The sequence below is a fragment of the Erinaceus europaeus genome, chromosome 3, assembly GCF_950295315.1.
Source record: "Erinaceus europaeus chromosome 3, mEriEur2.1, whole genome shotgun sequence".
NCBI lineage: Eukaryota > Metazoa > Chordata > Mammalia > Eulipotyphla > Erinaceidae > Erinaceus > Erinaceus europaeus.
This window is the reverse complement of record NC_080164.1, coordinates 39,305,686-39,324,777: the sequence shown is the minus strand read 5'-3', so window position 1 is coordinate 39,324,777 and position 19,092 is coordinate 39,305,686. Positions and strand designations below refer to the sequence as shown.

Genomic DNA, 19,092 nt, shown 5'->3' with positions numbered 1-19,092 from the left:
GGAGGGGTCACTTCACAAGCAGTGAAGCAGGTCTACAGGAGTCAATCTGTCTCTCTATCTCCCCCTCTCCTCTCAATTTCTCTCTGTCCTATGCAATAAAAAGAAAAAAAAATTAAAATGGCCACCAAGAGCAGTGGATCTATAGTACTGGCACTGAGCCCCAGCAATATCCCTGGAGGCAAAAGTTCGGGGAAAATAAACACCTTAAAGCAAAAATGCACAATAGTTTGCAGTGATCCAAAACAATAAGCAAGTAGAAAGACCTAAAAAAAAAAAAAAAAAAAAAGGACACCATAAAATGATACTTACATACTTTCCCCATATTGGGGAGCTACTCTGTTCCCTGATCCAGCTTTCTAGTCCTATTTCCAACTCTGACACCATCTCCTCAGACAATACCTTTGGTCCACCTGCATGTTAGTTGTCAGGCTCTGGCAAAAATTAGTAAAGTCATGGGTACCTAGAATATACCTAAAATAGGGTGGAGGTAGATAGCATAATGGTTATGCAAAGAGACTTTCATACCTGAGGGTCCAAAGTCCTGGATTCAATCCTCCACACCACAATAAGTCAGAGCTGAACAGTGCTCTGGTTTAAAAAAAAAAAAAAAAAAAAAGATGAGAGCCAAGTGGTAGAGCCGTGTGTTAAACACACATGGCACAAAGCACAAGAATATACCTAAAATATACCTACTAGCTTTTTCCAAAGTGGAGATCCCAAAGCTCATATTCTTGCCTTTAGGTTCCTGACTATTAAACAATTAGTTCTTCTTTATATCTTAATGCTTTTTCAGCCACCAAGTTCCAGATGCTACCATGACGTCAACCTGACTTCCCCAGACAGATGACCTCACCAATGTACCCTGAACCCCTATCTCTCAGAGCCCTTCCCCACTAGGGAAATATAGGGACAGGCAGGGAGTATGGATTGACCCGCCAATGCCCATGTTCAGCAAAGAAGCCATTACAGAAGCCAGACCTTCCATCTTCTGCACTCCCTGGTGACCCTGGGTCCATGCTCCCAGAGGGATAAAGAATAGGGAAGCTTTCAAAGGAGGGGGTGGGATATGGAACTCCAGTGGTAGAAATTGTATGGAATTGTACCCCTCTTCCCCCTATGGGGTAAGACAAGACCCCTATGGTCTTGTTGATATTTTTTTATTTTATGAATAAATTAATAACAATTTAAAAAAATTGGAATGCTGTTTATGTACACTCCTAGCAAAATGTAGACATATAAATCAGTAGTTAATTAATATGAGAGGGGGAAAATCAATTGTATGTCTCAAAGTTTCTCAAAACACAAACTGAATCCTTTTAATATATAGGCTGTATATTTGATACGTGGACTCTCTCAAAAGCCTAGACCAAGTAGATTAGAAGCATCCAATAGCACAGCTATATACAAGATACTGGATACTGTACAGCAAACCATAACAAAAGGACTTTTCAAAGTTAACCCAATTAACAAATAATGTGATAATAACATTAACTATCGATTGTCTTTTTGAACCCTAAGACAGCAGGAACCTCACATCTCCACTATAGAGCCCCTCCTTCCCCCAGTCCTGGAACCCTCGGATAGGGCCCACTTTCCCATATGCATCTCCCAATCCAAACCAAATAATATTGCATCCGCTGATCACAACCTAACCAATGCAACGATTGCCACTTCAACATGCTTCACCTCAGACTGTGTCCAGAGACTTCACGTGTGGAATGACAACCCTTCAGCTTCATTACTCGGGTGAGACCTTTCCTTTTATAGTACACTCTAATTTCATCTCAGGTGGTTCACTTTCTAACAAAGTCCCATAACCTAGATATACACCAGTTTCTGTGAGAGAGAGCTTATGTGCACACATATCCATAAACTACTGCAAAATATATACCTGAAAGCAGGACTACACTAGAGTTTGCAGTGAGTACCTCCCTAACACTTCCTCTCCACTATTCCAAGCTTGGGATCCATGATTGCTCAACAAATTGTTTGGCTTCATATGTTAACTCTCTTTTCAATCACCAGGTTCCAGATGCCACCAGGATGCTGGCCAGGCTTCCCTGGATTGAAGACCCCACCAATGTGTCCTGGAGCTCAGCTTCCCCAGAGACACACCCTACTAGGGAAAGAGAGAGGCAGACTGGGAGTATGGACCGACCAGTCAACGCCCATCTTCAGTGGGGAAGCAATTACAGAAGCCAGACCTTCTACCTTCTGCAACCCTCAACGACCCTGGGTCCATGCTCCCAGAGGGCTAGAGAATGGGAAAGCTATCAGGGGAGGGGGTGAGTTATGGAGATTGGGTGGTGGGAATTGTGTGGAGTTGTACCCCTCCTACCTTATGTTTTTGTTCATTAATCCTTTCTTAAACAAAAACTTAAAAAAAAAAAAAAAGAAAAAGTACACTTACAAGAAAAAAAAATTTAGAAACAAAAAGAAAGGAAGGAAGGAAAGAAAGGAAAGCCACATTTGTCCTGTAGTCTCCAGCTACCTGGCACCCATTCCAAAGGGCTTTATACTCCAAGTTAGAAATGTTAGCTTGGTCTATGGCCATACCACCCTGAACACGCCCAATCTCATCTGATCTCAGAAGAAATGTTAGAGCAGTGTAAGCAGTAATGAAATCTGTGTTGCAGGATGATTCTGAGGAGCCTGCTAGCTGTGTACACAGGTTGCTGGGTCTGTGTTCTCCAATGCTGTTGCCATTCTTTGATGTGATGTCATCCTTGCATTAACATCGTACATGTCAAGGTCTGCTGGGGGTCATTTCTAGGCCCTAAACCTTCTCATTTCAGACTTTCTCACATGTCTGCATGGGAAGTGTGCAGGGGAGGGGAGGCCTGCAACTGTAGCAGGGCCAGTCACTCAACCACCATTCCTAGATCAACATCAGCACGACAGGCCTGAAGCACACATTAAGTCACGTGGCCTGGATGGTGGAAGGCATAGATGTCATTATCACTTACCTACCCTGGATTCCTGTTCCTGTCTTTCAAATAAGTCCATGGTTAAATCGCACCCATTTTACAGATAAAAACCCCAGAGGTTATCTGACAGATTAGCATCAGAGAGCCAAGAAGCAACTGGAAGAGGTGTGAGCAGAACACAGCTGAGGCCCTTGTGCTTTCCTGCCCACCTGTCCCCCACCTCCACCCTATGCCCTCAGCATGACAGCCAGCCCTGCTCTGCTGTAACCAAGAAATACCAGAAAATAACAACCAGACCATGCACTATTTCATTCCCATTTAACTGTTTCCAAATGCATTTTGACAGTCGACCTCTCTGATTCTCCTAAATAACACTGTGAACTATATGAAACAGTCCTGGTCTCTAATTCCTCACCAAGGAAGACAGGAAAAGGTGATGTCCTCCCCACCCCTAGGGGTCACATCAGTGTCCTAGTTCCCAGAATGCCTTTTCCCCCACACACACAGTTCAGATGGAAATGAATTCAGTTCGAGGTCAGTGTCCTGGCTCAGGCCTCCTCCTGCTAACTCACCTGGTGCCTCTCAGCACCACCTAAAGAGAGCCACTTTATCTTTTCACATCTCACTGACACCATTCTTTCAGTTAGCCCATTCAACCTGCAAATATCTCCTGAGCAGCTATAATGCAGCAATAGCATTTATCTCTCAAGCAGGTCACTTTTAAGGGAAGCAGTGATGCCTCGGAAGGATGTCAGCTGGGGCACTGAGGTGAATATCATATGTACTAGGACCCCCGGGCATCAGGTCCATGGGGCAGAAGCTAGGTGAGTGAGTGCTGAGTCCAGCTAGGGGCCAAAGTGGTGTGAAAGGATGGTTTATAGAAAGAAATGAGAACTCCCAGGAGTAGGCAGAAAGGAGAGCTCAAGCAAGACCAGAACATGGGAAGACAGAGAAGGTACACAACCACTCAGAGCATTAGGTGTTAAACCCTACGTCCAGTGTCTTGTGCTCATATCATGCCATAGTACACATGTGGGAACTAACATAGTTGCACCTAAGTTCCCAATACCCACTGACCATGGGATATCTGTCTCAGCCTGGATACAGCTGATGGGCTGAGGGGACCAGTGGGCCCCTTTAGGACCCTTGAGTGTGGTCTCAGAGAACTGAGCACGGAACCCCCTCCTCCACAGGAACTCCAGATTACAAGGCAGAGGCATGATCCATCTATCTGGGCCAGCTTAGTGAGAAGCCAGCAAGGGCCTGACTGCCACACACAAGTTCTCCATGTCTGTGACAGTATTTAGAGCAACACTGGAGAAGTGGAAGGAAGCTTTCAGAACTGCACTAGGATACGGACTGGCCACCAGAGACCCAGGAGAGGAGTGTGGTGGGAAGGACGGACTGCTAAGGACACAGGTGGATGGCTGGTGCCCCCTGCTGCCTGAGAAGGGTGACCACGAGGGAGCAGTTACCCACAACACATGTGCACACGCAATACACACAGCTCATATGTATGCACATGCATCTAACAGACACAAGAAACAGTCATGCACCACACACAGAGACCCACATTATACAATAAGCAAAAGTCAGACACACAGGTGGCACACTCGTACAAGAAACAGAAGACCCATCCAACACATCAGGAACAACACACACAAGGCAGACATGCATACCAGACACACAGATGAAGTTGAAGGGCTTAGCAGTCACACTCACTCCCAAAAAAAAAAGGAAATGAAAGCCACAAAGTCAATATTTAAATAGTTTACTGCAAAACAGTCTATTATAGTTCACTGGAAACATACATGCTTTCTCTAGAGCCCTTAAGTAAACCTGTATGAAAACAAGAATTAGAATGCAGGAATCAGGGTATGTGCAGGGCGTAAGGTGTAACAACAGATTTTTGAAGTGGAACTAAGCAACAGGTAGAGTCATTCAATTGTCTGGCAGCTCTGAAAGCAACAGTTATGGGGAGAAGTAGATGCCTTATGCTACTTCAGTTAGTAACCAGGTTGCTTCAGTGGGAATTGCAACCACGCAGCCTTTTAGGGTGGATATGGGTAGAAGGGGAGAGTTAGTAGTTTTACTTCTGTTTGCGTGCATGCAGGCTTGTCCTCAGACAGTAGTCCCTGCTATCCCTGGTTCCACACATACCAGCGCTGGCTGCTCCAGGCTGCTCAGTGCTGGGAAGACAGTGTATACCCTCTCACTTACAAGCCCACTTTCTGCTTCTAAACAGATGGGGTTTTTTGTTTGTTTGTTTGTTTGTTTGTTTTTGGTTTTGTTTCTTGTTTTTTTTTCTTGGGAGGTTACCTGGAAGCAAAGGTAACATGTTTAAAAAATATTCATCCAGTGGTCCAGGAGGTGGCACAGTGATAAAACTTTGGACTCTCAAGCATGATACTCTCAAGTCCCGAGTTCGATCCCCGGTAGCACATGTGCCAAAGTGATGTCTGGTTCTTTCTCCTCCTATCTTTCTAATAAATAAAAATAAAATCTTTTTAAAAAAATAAAAAAGAAAGGAAGGAAGAAAGAAAGAATTGAAGGAAGAAAGAAAGAGAGAGAGAGAGAAAGAAAGAAAGAAAGAAAGAGAAAATGACCACCAGGGCAATGGATTTAATTTATATATATATTCATCCATACAGAAAAAGTTCCTCCAGTTTATTGCTCCAAAAGCTGTTCCCATCACTACTCTGACACTTGAGAACACATTTCACAATCAGCACAGGTGATGGCAAAAATCCGATGGCTGTTAGAGATGCTGATCAATAATACGTGTCTGTTACTTGCTCCCTCTGTGACATATGCTAAGAGAGGGGGGTGTTTAATCTGAACAAAAAAAAGTGGATCGTTATGTTATTTAGCCTACCCCAAATTTGCTATCATTCTTTAAGACAGTATGAAGAGACTATAACTCTACAAGAGGTTTTTAAACTGCAAGTAGTACCTACTTATGATTGTGAAGGAGGAATTTAATCCTGCTTTATTTGGTATTCTGCCTAAGTAGGATAATAAAAAGTATAGAGGAAGGTTTCTCATTTACATTTTAAAAAGCAATTTATGAATTTACCTATTTCTCCACATTTACTTTTAAAATCATTCTATAATGTATGCTTGTGTGCATGGCCTTTGTATGGAAGGGGAGATGAATGTAAACATCTTGTCACAGTGTAAACTTCCACTAATTGGTAGAACAATTACGTATGTGCTGCAATAAATAGATATAACTTAGTGACCAAGGAGGTGGCTCAGTGGGTAGTATATGAACTTGCAATGCATAAGTTGGCCCTGGATTTGATGCCCAGCACCACATATGCCAGAAGTGCTTTGGTTTCTCCCTCTCCTTTAAATAAATAAATAAATATTATTTAGATGGCCTGGAAAGTGTTGCAGTGGCTTAAGCTCCAGACTTAAAAGTCTGAGGTCCCTAGTAATTCCTCTCCTCGGGATACACCCCAAGGATTCCATAACACCCAACCAAAAAGATATGTATACACTTATGTTCATAGCAGCACAATTCATAATAGCTAAAACCTGGAAGCAACCCGGGTGCCCAACAACAGATGAGTGGCTGAGAAAGCTGTGGTATATATATACAGTGGAATACTACGCAGCTATGAAGAACAATGAACTCACCTTCTCTGACCTATCTTGAATGGAGCTAGAAAGATAAGTGAGCTAAGTCAGAAAGATAAAGACGAGTATGGGATGATTCCACTCATAAACAGAAGTTGAGCTCAAAGCAGGATCTGACTGCATTTGGAGTAGGGCACAAAATTAAAAACCCTGGGTTGAGGGTGAGGGTGGATGTTTGGCTTCACGGGACAGGGTGTGGTGGGGGAGGAGAGAGGATGGAATGGGACACAGTCTTTTGGTGATGGGAATGGTGTTTATGTATGCTCCTATTAATTTGTAGTCATATAAATCACTATTTAATTGATATGAGAGGTGAAAAATTGATAGAATGTCTTAAAGTTTTTAATGCACAGACCACAGGCTAAGTCTTTGATGTGTTGACTCTCTTAAAAGCTTAGACCAAGCAGAACAGAAGCAACCGGTGGCACAGCTATATACAAATAATGTCAAAGGACATAAATTATGGTGATGTTGTGAATGATACAGCAAATCCTAACAATGGGATTTTCAAAGTTAACCCAATTGCCACATAATATTATCATAGCAATGACTATCTATTGCCTTCTTAAACCCTAAGACAGCAGGAACCTCCAGCTTCCACTATAAAGCCTATATTTCCCCCAGTCCTGGAACCTCTAGGGTGGGGTTCACTTTCCTACATGCTTCTCTCAATTAATGCCAAACGATATTGCATCCACCGATCCCAACCCAATGAATGTGAGAAGTACCACCTCAGCATGCTTCACTTCAGACTATGTCCAGAGACATCAGGCATGGAATGTCAACCCTTCACCCTCATTACTCGGGTGAGACCTTTCCTTTCATAGGATTCTCTAATTCCATTTCAGGTGGTTCACTTCCTAACAAAGTCCCAAAACCTAGATATAGACCAGGTCCCATGAGATAGGGCATATGTTTACATGTATCCATAAATTAGGGCAAAATATATACCTGAAAGCAAAAGTACACAATAGTCTGCAGTGAGTCAGTATGAAGTTCATAATGAAATGGTGTCTACTTAAAATTAGATACCCTCCTCACCTACTTCCTATTACACTTCCCTCAGTCACTCCAAAGATAACCTTATCAAACAAGGACTGCAAAAGCTGAATAAGGGCAAGAGACTGGCATACTTTAATGATGACTCTTTAGTCACTATCAGGCCAACCCATCATCTAAAGCCCTAGTCGGGGAGTCCTAAGATTCCCACACAGAGATGATGGGGCTAGACCTCGAATAGATCCCACTCCCTATTGTTACTGGTCATCTCTATCAAGAACAACACAACAGACCCCTTTGTGGGCCCCATAGGACTCTCAGTGTATAGCAACAATGGTAGAGAATGTTCCATCCTCTGAATGGAGGATGAACAACATACTCTATGCTCCACCCAAGGAAGATGGGTACTGATATTGGGGCAGCTTGGAAAGTTCCTAATCATGACCACAGAATGTGAGCTCAGATCTACAGGGATACAGAGGTCACATAGGCTCTTCAGCTGAATATGGGCCCCAGATCACATAAAATCAATGGGGTCTACAGTCAACAATATTCATACCCCTTTCCCATATTTGGGAGCTACTCTCTTCCCTGAGTCAGCTTTCTGGTCCTTTTTCCAGCCATGACATCATCTCCCCAGACAATAACAAGGATCCACCTGCATATCAGATTTCAGGCTCAGGGGAAAAAAAAAAAAAAACTAGTATAGCCAAAGGCTCAGTGGTATAACAAAGACTTGCATGTGTGAGGTTACAAACTTGACTCCTGATACCACATAGGATAGAGTGATGCTCTGGTTCTCATTCATCCCCACATTAAATAAATAAATCTTTGTTTTAAAAACAAGAAGGGGAGTCAGGAGAGATAGCATGATGGTTATTTAAAAGACTTTCAAGCATAGGCTCTGAAGTCCTAGGTTCAAGCCCCAGCGCCACCATAAACCAAAGCTATACAGAGATCTGATATTTAAAAAAATGGGGGGGGGGACTGGGTAGTGGCGCACCCGGTTGAGTGCATGTTACAGTGCACAAAGACCCAGGTTTGAGCCCCTGGTCCCCACCTGCAAGGGAAAAGCTTTGCGAGTGGTGAAGCAGGGCTACAGGTGTCTCTCTGTCTCTCTCCCTTCCTATCACCCCCTTCTTTCTCAATTTCTGGCTGTCCCAATCCAATAAATGAAGGGGAAAAAAGTCCCTAGAAGTTCATGTAAAATTTGGCCTCTGGGACTCTTTCCGTCTTTGACTTTCTCAAATGCTTCCCAGCCCTTGGCAGACCCCACCAGCTAAAGTACAACACAGGGAAAGACACATGTACCAGAGACCCTTGGCCTAGTGGTTAAAAGATGTTACCGGGGCCCAAAGATAACTCATCTGGTGACTATGGTATCTGTGCATACTTCATGCACAGCTATAGTCAGAAACGAAAAGAATAAAACAATTGGCCTGGGACTGGAGAATTTGCATATCTGTGAGGCACTAGTACTGCCAAACAAATAAATGATATTACAGCTGCCCAAAATATGCAAGCCACCAGAACAAAAGGTAAAAGCTGAGGCAGAATAGAAATACAGGAAATGCACGGTGGGTCTCTGTGACAGTTTAAAAGACCAACTTCACAGCACTACAAAGACATATGAATAAATGCAAATTAGGGACAGTGCACAAGGTCTCAACATATACAACACTGCGCATGGGCTCAAGGTGCAGTTGGAGAAAGACAATACAGAAAAACATATTGCAAGATAAGAATGAAAGGCATAATTCTGGTTTTCTCAAAGATCTGGTAGAATGACTTTTTTATTTTTACTTGTTTTATTTATTTTGGCTAGAAACCGAAACTGAGAGGGGAGGACAAATAGAGGGAAAGAGACAGAGAGACACCTGCAGCCCTGCTTTACCACTCATGAAGCTTTCCCCCTGCAGGTGGGGATGAGGGGTTTTGAACCTGGGTCCTTGCACACAGTAATATGTGCACTTAACCAGGAGCACCACCGCCAGGCCCCATAACAATTTGTTTTAATCTGCTGTCTCTGGAGCTTGGTACTGGCACTATAAATCTGCCACATCTGGTGGCCTTTTTTTTTTTTTTCATATTACATATTTGATAGGACAGAGAGAAAATGGAGACAGGAGGGGAGATAGAGAGGCACGGAGAAAGAGACACCTACAGACCTGCTTTACCACTCATGAAACATCACCCTGCAGGTAGGGAGCAGAAGGGCTAGAACCCAGGTTCTTTTGCACGGTAATATGTGCACTGAACCAGATGCACCACCACCCAGTCTCAGATGAAATCTAAGCAATACATTTTAACTCAAATTTGTTACTCTTAGATTTTCTTTAAAATCTTTTTTATTTATTGTTATTATTATCATTGGATAAAGACAAAGAGAAATTGAGAGAGGAGAGGAAGCTAGAAAGGGAGATAGAAAGACACCTGCAGGGCAGAAGGGATAGCATAATGGTTATGCAAACAGACTCTCATACTTGAGGCTCCAAAGTCCCAGGTTCAATCTCCCACACCACCATAAGCCAAAGCTAAGCAGTGCTCTGGTAAAAAAAAAAATGTGTGTGTGTGTGTGTGTGTGTGTGTGTGTGTGTGTGTGTGTGTGTGTGTGTGTGTCTGTGTGTGTGTGTGTGTGTGTGTGTGCAGGGAGAGAGATCAGAAAGACATCTGCAGCCCTGCTTCACCACTCACAAAGCTTTTCCCCTAAGGATGGAGAACAGGGGCTTAAACTTGGGATCTTGCACACTATTATGTGTGCGCTTAACCAATGCACCACCTCCTGACCCCAAGATATTTTTTAATTTAATTTAATTTAATTTGGAGATTGACAGACAAATTTAGAGAGATGGGGAACGTAGGGAGATAGAGAGACAGACACCTGCAATACTGCTTCACCACATATGAAGCTTCCCCCCTGCAGGGGGGGACCCAGGGATTTGAACCCAAGTCCTTGCACATTGTAACATGTGTACTCTACTGGATGCACCACCTGGTTCCACTGGTCTGAGATTTAATTCAAATTTAATTTACTACTACATGGATGCCCTGTGGTTGGTAGGAGTCTCAGTACAAAACAGTACAAGAGTCCAGTTACAAATCACAGTGAGTCCCTCTATTACTTATGCAGGGTGAACCTAACTCTCCAAAGTTTTCTGGTAATGTGAGAACTAGAACAGCCTAGTAGCTGAGGCAACCCCAGGGGTGGACCAAGATGAGGTGCTACGGTCATGCAAAGGCAGGCTACGAAAATCCCTCCAGATAAAGGAAATAGGAAAAAATAAGGGGGAAAAAAATCTTGCAGTCTTTCATGCTGGAAAATAGCCTCCAGTGCAGTACCAAATTCTTTAGTTCTGCCTGTGGCAGGAATAAAAAAATAAAGAGTCCTTAGAATTGAAACATGAATACTATGAAACAATTAATGCCTTCCCTGAGAGGAGGGAAATATTTCATAGATGGGTTGTACTGTCTTCAAAGTCTGGTGAGAAGGGTGAATGGAGTCTTGCCTGAAAGAAAAGAGACCTGGTACCTAAAGGAATGTTCTATTGAGCTTGAGACAGACAGAGAACACTAAATGTCACAAGCCCACCCCACCACAGCCTCTGGGAGCCAAGAACAGATCCCAGCTGTCACAACAGCCGGGTTCCTCTGCCACCAGTTTGCAAGCCGAGTAGAGGGTTGAATCCAATGGGGTACGGCCCAGCCAAAACTGGGGGTGGCCTTAAGCTGCTGCCAGAGACCCCACCAGATGCCCCCAGTCACAGGTTCCAACAGGCTGGCTATACTTTAACTACAGGACTCTGAAGCAGGTGTAGGTGTTATTCTAAGTCACTGCAGTCCTGCTGCTTTCCTCCCCATCATATAAAACCAACACCAAATGTGGTGGCTAGGAGCGCAGCGACTATAATAAATTCCTAAGGTGCTGGTAGTTTTGGAACTGTGCAGATGGTGGAGACTGAGAAAACTTTGAAAAACATTTTAGAAACACTTAGGGATAAACAGGAAATGCCTAGGTTGCCTTACATAGACTATTAGAAGAAACATGGAAGATACTACCAATGGAGGCTCAGAGAGAAGGAAAGAACAGTATGGAAAGAGAAGGGAGGGAAGACACAGGAAGCCAGCAAAATTGACCCCATGGGGAGAATGTAAACCAGGCTGCATGCACAAGGTGCACCAGGTCTCCTTCCAGTTCTGACAACAAATGGGAGGAAGGGGTAAAGTCACTGAGGGAGGGATCAGTGAGCAAACGGGAGTCAGGACTCCATGGCTACTCTCACTCTATCTAAATAGCAGAGGTTGTCAGTCCTCTGCTGAGGAAAAAATGTGTTCCACAGACGGTATAGAAAACCGCCTCACAGGGAATCGGGTGGTAGCACAGCAGGTTAAGTGCACATGGCACAAAGCACAAGGACCAACACCCAGTTGGAGCCCCCAGCTCTCCACCTGCAGGGAAGTCGCTTCACAGGCGGTGAAGCGGGTCTGCAGGTGTCTTTCTCCACCCCTCTTTGTCTTCCCCTCCTCTATCCATTTCTCTCTGCCCTATCTAACAGTGAGAACACCAATAACAACAATAACAACTACAACAACAATTAAAAAAAAACAAGGGCAAAAAAAGGGAAAATAAATAAATTTTAAAAAGAAGAAGAAGAAGACAGTCTCACAACACTTGGCTGAAACTTTATCAAAGTGATGAGTCCTCTCAGGAGGCTGAGGACATGCCTCCAATGTCCTCAAGTCAAGTCAGTGGGCAAGAAGGAAGGCTGAGGGGGAGGATCAAGGTTGAGGTCCTTCTGCCATCTCAAAAGGAGCCCACGGTAGAGAAGGGACCATCTCAGAAAGTCCAATGGGTGTGGTACCTGTCTAAGGAGCAAGAATGCACTACAAGCTCATGAGACTCTTGAGAACACTATTGGACAAAACACTACAGCTTGAACCTGGAGGGGCAGAAAAGGACCCACAGAATGAAGCTCCCTCAACAGGAGGGGCTGGCAGCCTCCTCAGTCTCACATCCTGAGTGAGAGCTCCACTCAGTGGAGCGACTCAGTGGAGCCAAGATTCTGTATAGACCTGCAGCCTCAGGACTAACTCACATTGGGGCCTTCCATGATTGGGGCTTCTATGACCTTCCATTATGCCCCTTTTAGAGAAAATAGCACTGGACTCTCAAGCATGAGGACCCAGTTCAATCCCCAGCATTGCCTGTGCCAGAGTAATGCTCTGGTCCTCTCTATCTCTCTCCCTCTCATGTTAATAAATAAATATTTTCAAAGCATTGTGATATGTCAATAAATGAAAAACGTTATAGAAATTATACAGCAAATTTAAAAAAAAAAAGTTTGCTCCGGTTTACCTACCAGAAAACAACAGAATGTGAGACTTTTCCCCTAAGCTGGAATCTGAAAGTAAGTTATTAAACATGACAGAGAAGGAATTTAAGAAGATGCAATCAGTCACATCTGTTTGGAGTGACACAAATGAGAAAGGTCCCAAATATTAGTGAGCCAAACAGCTTCTTCAGGAACATGAGAGAGGCTGTGATACAAGAGCATTTGATCAGTCATGAACTTGGGTGATCTTTCAATTATCATCAATTATCATCATATGCACTTATAGGTAAGAGAAAGAGGCCAAGCCATACTAACTTTCTGGGGTTAGTTAGCAAAGGCATGAGGACACCCACATCCATCACTGGGCACCTCAGCATGATATACCATTCCCACTATGACTAATGCTGTGGGGGAAACTGACTCTTCCTTGATCCTTAGGCTTCTATTTCATGCTAACTTCCATTCACAACATCACAACTTCTCACGAATGCCATACAATATTATGATCCAAGCTGATAAATTATTCCCTAGTTCATGAGCAATACAAGTCCAATCTCATTTAATACTCCAGTTGGTACATAAAAATGCCTAAGAGTACTTACTTTTATTGTAGCAGGTGGCCAACACCCCTTTATCTGCAGGACTAGTACTAATGTGCCAGATTTCACCCACTTGATGCAAGAGGACATTTTTATTTATGATGTTATTTTCATCATCAAAATCTATGATGTGGATCTGTAAATACAATAAAAAAAACACATTAGGGCCACCAACATTTTGCCTGTACCTTAATTAGACACAATAAACAAAGAGTAATCAAGCATATCTTTAACATCTCTGTTATTTTCACTATACAAGCAGTATGTATTTCTATAAATTCATTCTTTTTTTTTTCACTTTCTTCTTTTTGTGTGTGACTAATAGTGGGTTACAAGATTATAAGATTACAGGATTATAGTTCCACACTGCACCCACCACCAAAGCTCTGTATCCCCACACTTTCACCTCACAAAGATAAACACCAAACTTCTCACAGTCTAAGAAACTTTTTTGTTTTGCTTCAGTTTTGGGGTTTTGTTTGTTGCAAGTTCATGTGTATCAATTCTCTAGATTCCACATATGAGTAAAACCATCCAGTAGTTGTCTTTCATCTCTATTATGTCACTAAGCTGTATCACCTCCAATTCCATCATTTTGTCCCAAAGGACACAATATCATCTTTTTTTGATTGAAGAGTAGTATTCCATGGAATATATATCCCTTAACTTTTTTCTCTGTATATCTACATTTTCTCTCTTTGTTGGAAGGATTAATGGTTTACAGAATAGTAAAACACAGTAGTTTGTATATGTGTAACATTTCTCAGTTTTCCACACAACAATTTAACCCCCCCAAAAAAACACACATACTCCTCTACCATCATGTTCCAGGACCTGAATGTACACTCTCCCTCACCCCAGAGTCTTTTACTTTGGTGCAATACACTAACATCAGTCCAAGGTTCTGCTTTGTGTTTTCCCTTCTGTTCTTATTTTTCAACTTTTCTCTATGAGTGAAATCATCCCATACTTACCCTTCTCTTTCTGGCTTATCTCACTTAATATGATTCCTTCAAGCTCCATCCAAGATGAGGTGAAAAAAGTGAATTCATCATTTTTAACTGTATTTTCATTCTCAACAGTGTTTCTCTCAAAAGCTAAGTGTGAAATAGCTATATTTTTTAACTTATAAGCTACCTAACACTGCCCTGGTCATATCCATTCCTGAGGAAGCAAGACACCAATAGTTCTGTTCCCAAGTGGCTCAGTTAAAACAAGAACAAGTGTCAGGGTCAGAGTCTCCAGGGTAGTGCAAATCAGTGAAGTCTCTGTGACTGACTGTGTAGCTGTGAGGACCAGGAGAAGAAGGCAGACTAAGATGGAAAGAACAGTGCCTTGTCCACTTCACTGTGAGTAAAAGTCTTATATGTCAGAAGTGACTGAGGTTGGAAGGAGTAAGGAAGGTTGTACATGAGCTGATATCTTTGATGCTTTAAAAAAAAAAAAAGGCCAACAATTGCCAACAAGTAAAACATAGAATATTAACTATATAGTATCATATTTTAGCCACAGGGGGTTAAATGTACCACCTTCATGCTTTTCTGCATAATATCTAGAAGAACTAAAATTATTTTCACACTTACCTTCTTATCAATGCACAAGTCAATTAGAAAAAAATGCATTTTAAAAATAAATATATATGAATGATCTTGAATCTGACCCATGATTTATATCTGAGCAGATTCACAATGGCATTGATTATCATATTAAAATTAGAATTCACCTAAATATCTTCCTCAATTGTAGAATTTGACTGTAGCAAAGCTGTGAAGTTACTCAATGTGCTATAAAAGGCTGCTACTACAGGGAAAATGATAAATATTCTATGATTAAGGGACAAAGGACAAATAAAAGAACTATATAAATGCTACATGCATGTTTTTGTTTCAAAATTCATCCATGTCCAAATGAGAGAACTAGATAACTGGTGATCTTTGGGTGGTGGAATCATAGTGGTTTTTTCATTATTTCTTTGTAGTTTGTTAATATTTTGTTGTTGTTGATATTTTTTTAAATATTCTCTTTTTAGATTTATTTTACAGGAGAGAAACTGAGAGGCAAGAAAGATAGAGAAGAAAAGAGAGGCAGAAAGCCACCTGTAGCACTGCTTTACCACTTGTGAAGATTCCCCCTGATGAGGGGCTTGAACCTGGGTCCTCGCGAATGCTAACACATGCACTTAACTAGGTATACCACCATCTGATCGCAGTTTGTCTGTATTTTTCACATTTTTCATGATGCTACACTCTACTACAAAATCAGAACAAGCAAAAATGTTTCCATGGTATCCGGATGCTGGTTCACTTTGACTATTCTCAAAGTAGCTCTTCATTCTTAACTGTTCCTCTTCTACTATGTCTTACTGTAAAGGTCCCTTTAAGGGTGTCAATTCAAACAAAAGTAGAATTCAAATCTCTCCACTGCCACTGAAAACCTAACTGACCCTGAACCTGAGTTTCCCTAAGTGTGCTATGACGATGGAGGTACAAAGTTACTAGGACCAGAAGAAACCAAAAGCAGTGATGCACATTTATCATACACCAGTGCATGATTCCTTCTCTTCCAGAGGAGGGAAAAAAAAAAAGCATTAGCGTTATTTTCACTCTGAAAACTATTTTCAAAAAGTTTTTCCTGGAAATCATAACCCAGTACAATCTTAACCCAGTGCAATCTTTTTTTTTTTTTATCTTTCTTTATCTATTGGACAGAGACAGTCAGAAATCAAGAGTGAAGGGATAGTAGAGAGGGAGGGAGACAGAGAAACGCCTGCAGACCTACTTCACCACTCACAAAGCTTTCCCCCTGCAGGTGGGGAGCAGGGGCTCGAACCTGGGTCCTTGCTCATTACAACATGTGCACTCAATCAGGTGTACCACCACCTGGCCCTCCAATATAGATTTTATAGTGGGTTCAGCTGTCATAATAGCCCTGCTGGAAATAATAAATTACGAACTACACATCTAAGAACTAAATAAATGAACTATAATGCAGAACTTTTTCCTAAAAGAGAAGGATTTGGGAATATTTTTTCCTTTCCACATCTTTGAGACATTTTTCATTAAGAAGTTTATTATATATATATTTTTCCCCTTTTGTTGCCCTTATTTTTTATTGTTGTAGTTATTATTGCTATTGTTGTTGTCATCGTTGTTGGATAGGACAGAGAAATAGAGAGAGGAGGGGAAGACAGAGAGGAGGAGAGAAAGACAGGCACCTGCAGACCTGCTTCACCACTTGTGAAGCGACTCCCCTGCAGGTGGGGAGCCGGGGGCCTTGAACCGGAATCCTTACACCAGTCCTTGCGCTTCGCTCCATGTGTGCTTAACCCACTGTGCTACCGCCCGACTCCCAAGACAGTTTATTAATCTAATTATTTTAATGAAGGAGTGATAGAATTTGAAACAGACAAAAGCACTGATCAACTCTGGTTTATGATAGTGTTAGGGATTAAACCTGGGATCTCTGAGCCTTCAACATGAAACTCCCTGTTTTAAATTTTTTTAATATTTATTTATTCCCTTTTTGTTGCCCTTGTTGTAGTTATTATTGTTGTTGATGTAGCTGTTGTTGGATAGGACAGAGAAATGGAGAGAGGAGGGGAAGATTCATAGTGCTCTAAATCTTTACTTAAGCCCTACCATTCTACCCCAGTTAAGGTTGGCAAGTTTGAGGCTCTTGGATTGAATTCCATCCCCCAGAGTATGTCTGCTCCTCAGACACTCCATCCAAAACTATTCCCCCTGATTCTACCCAATCTCACAACATCCTACCATTCCACAACCTCCCTACCATACCACATCCTATTCATCACCACCATTCCCATCATCCCACACTATTGCCATAATCTCTATCATGAGATACCTGGTGAACCACCATCACAATCCACCAACCAAGTTGAATCAGCTAGCAGCAGATAACCAAACTGATAGCAGCAACTCATGACTCCAAAGAAAAAGACTCCATCACAGTTGTCTGCTTTCAGTAAACACCCTCTACCCAGCTCACAGATGAGCACAAATAAGTGTTATATTTAATAAATTCATGCAGTGAAAGACCAATTACAAACCAATGAGAAAAATATATAGATAAGGTGAATGCAAATGATTACAGAGGCACAAAAGACAAACTGAGGGGCTGAGTGGTGGTGGTGCATCTGGTTGAGCGCACATGTTACAATACAGAAGGACACAAGTTCATGTCCCCACTCCCCACCTGCAGGGGGAAAGCTTTGTGAATAGTGAAGCAGTGTTGCAGGTGTCTCTCTGTCTCTCTCCCTCTCTATCTCCCCTTCCCTCTCAATTTCTGTTTGTCTCTATCCAATAACTATAGATGATAAAAAATAAATTAAAATATATTTTTTAAAAAAAAGACAAACTGAAGAATGTTGGCTAAGAGGGCAAGAATAGAAGCCAGGGAAACAGCTTAACCTGTTAAGAGTACCAACTTGTATGCCTGGGTTCCCAAAGGTCACAGAGTTAATCCCTGGCACCAATTTATACCATATAGCTGAGCAGTTCTCAGGTTCAGGTGTCTGTTTTTCTCTCCTTTTTTCATTTCTCTCATAATAAAAATTATTTTATTTTTTTAAATGTCATATTTATAAAAAGGAAACATTGACTAAACCGTAGGATAAGAGGGGTACAACTCCACACAATTCCTACCACTAGACCTCTGTATCCCATCCCCTCCCCTGATAGCTTTCCTATTCTTTAACCCTCTGTGTGTATGAACCCAAAATCATTGTGGGATGCAGAAGGTAGAAGGTCTGGTTTCTGTAATTGCTTCCCCGCTGAACATGGGTGTTGACAGGTCAATCCATATTCCCAGTCTGTCTCTTTCTTTCCCTAGTGGTAAAAGGCTCTGGGAAATCAGAGCTCCAGGACACAATGGTGGGGTTATCTGTCCAGGGAAGTCTGGTCAGCATCATGGTAGCATCTGGAACCTGGTAGTTGAAAAGAGAGTTAACATACAAAGCCAAAGAAATAGTTGACCAATCATGGACCTAAAGGCTGGAATAGTGCAGATGAAGAGTTGGGGGGGGGGGGGTTTTTCTCCATTTTGTAGATAGCTAGTAGGCATATTTTAGTTATACTCCAAAGGGCCTGTGTGCCAGGATAGCCTGAGGGTGCTTGTTCCTGAGCACATGTTCTCTGGGTTGGAGAGAACTCGAATGCAGCCAACCTAGGCTGCTGCATGGGAGAGGGATCAGGAACTCGTGTCAGGCTAGCATCACAGGAGAGAGACTCTGGGACTTGCAGAGCCAGAAGGCAATCCAATGTGTGTTTAATCAAAAGAGAATCTGTATTTATACTTGCCAAGAAGGAAATAGTAGGGTGGAAAACAGGATGTGACATAGAGAGGGTAGAGCAAAAAGAGAGTGCAAACCAGTGGGGATTAAACGGTGGAAAACAGGGTGTGACAAGGAGAGGGGGAGGAGCAAAAAGAGAGTGCAAACCAGTGGGATTAAACCAGTGCCCTGCAGGCAGGGCAGTTCTCAGGTAAAGCAGTGATTATGTAAATAGACCACAGCATTAAGCAATGCAACAGAAGGGGTCTTAGAAGCAGACAAACACCTGTGGCTATATTAGTTTTTGT

The 19,092-nt window shown here is 42.3% G+C and overlaps 1 protein-coding gene across 1 annotated transcript in view; it reads right to left on the bottom strand.

The window, feature by feature from the left end:
• EIPR1 (EARP complex and GARP complex interacting protein 1) overlaps positions 1-19,092 on the bottom strand; it is a 208,610-nt gene that overhangs the window by 149,012 nt on the left and 40,506 nt on the right. Inside the window, exon 3 of the mRNA XM_007518928.3 lies at positions 13,501-13,633. Within this exon, the coding sequence (XP_007518990.1) occupies positions 13,501-13,633 (133 nt within the window). The remainder of the gene's footprint in view (positions 1-13,500; positions 13,634-19,092) is intronic.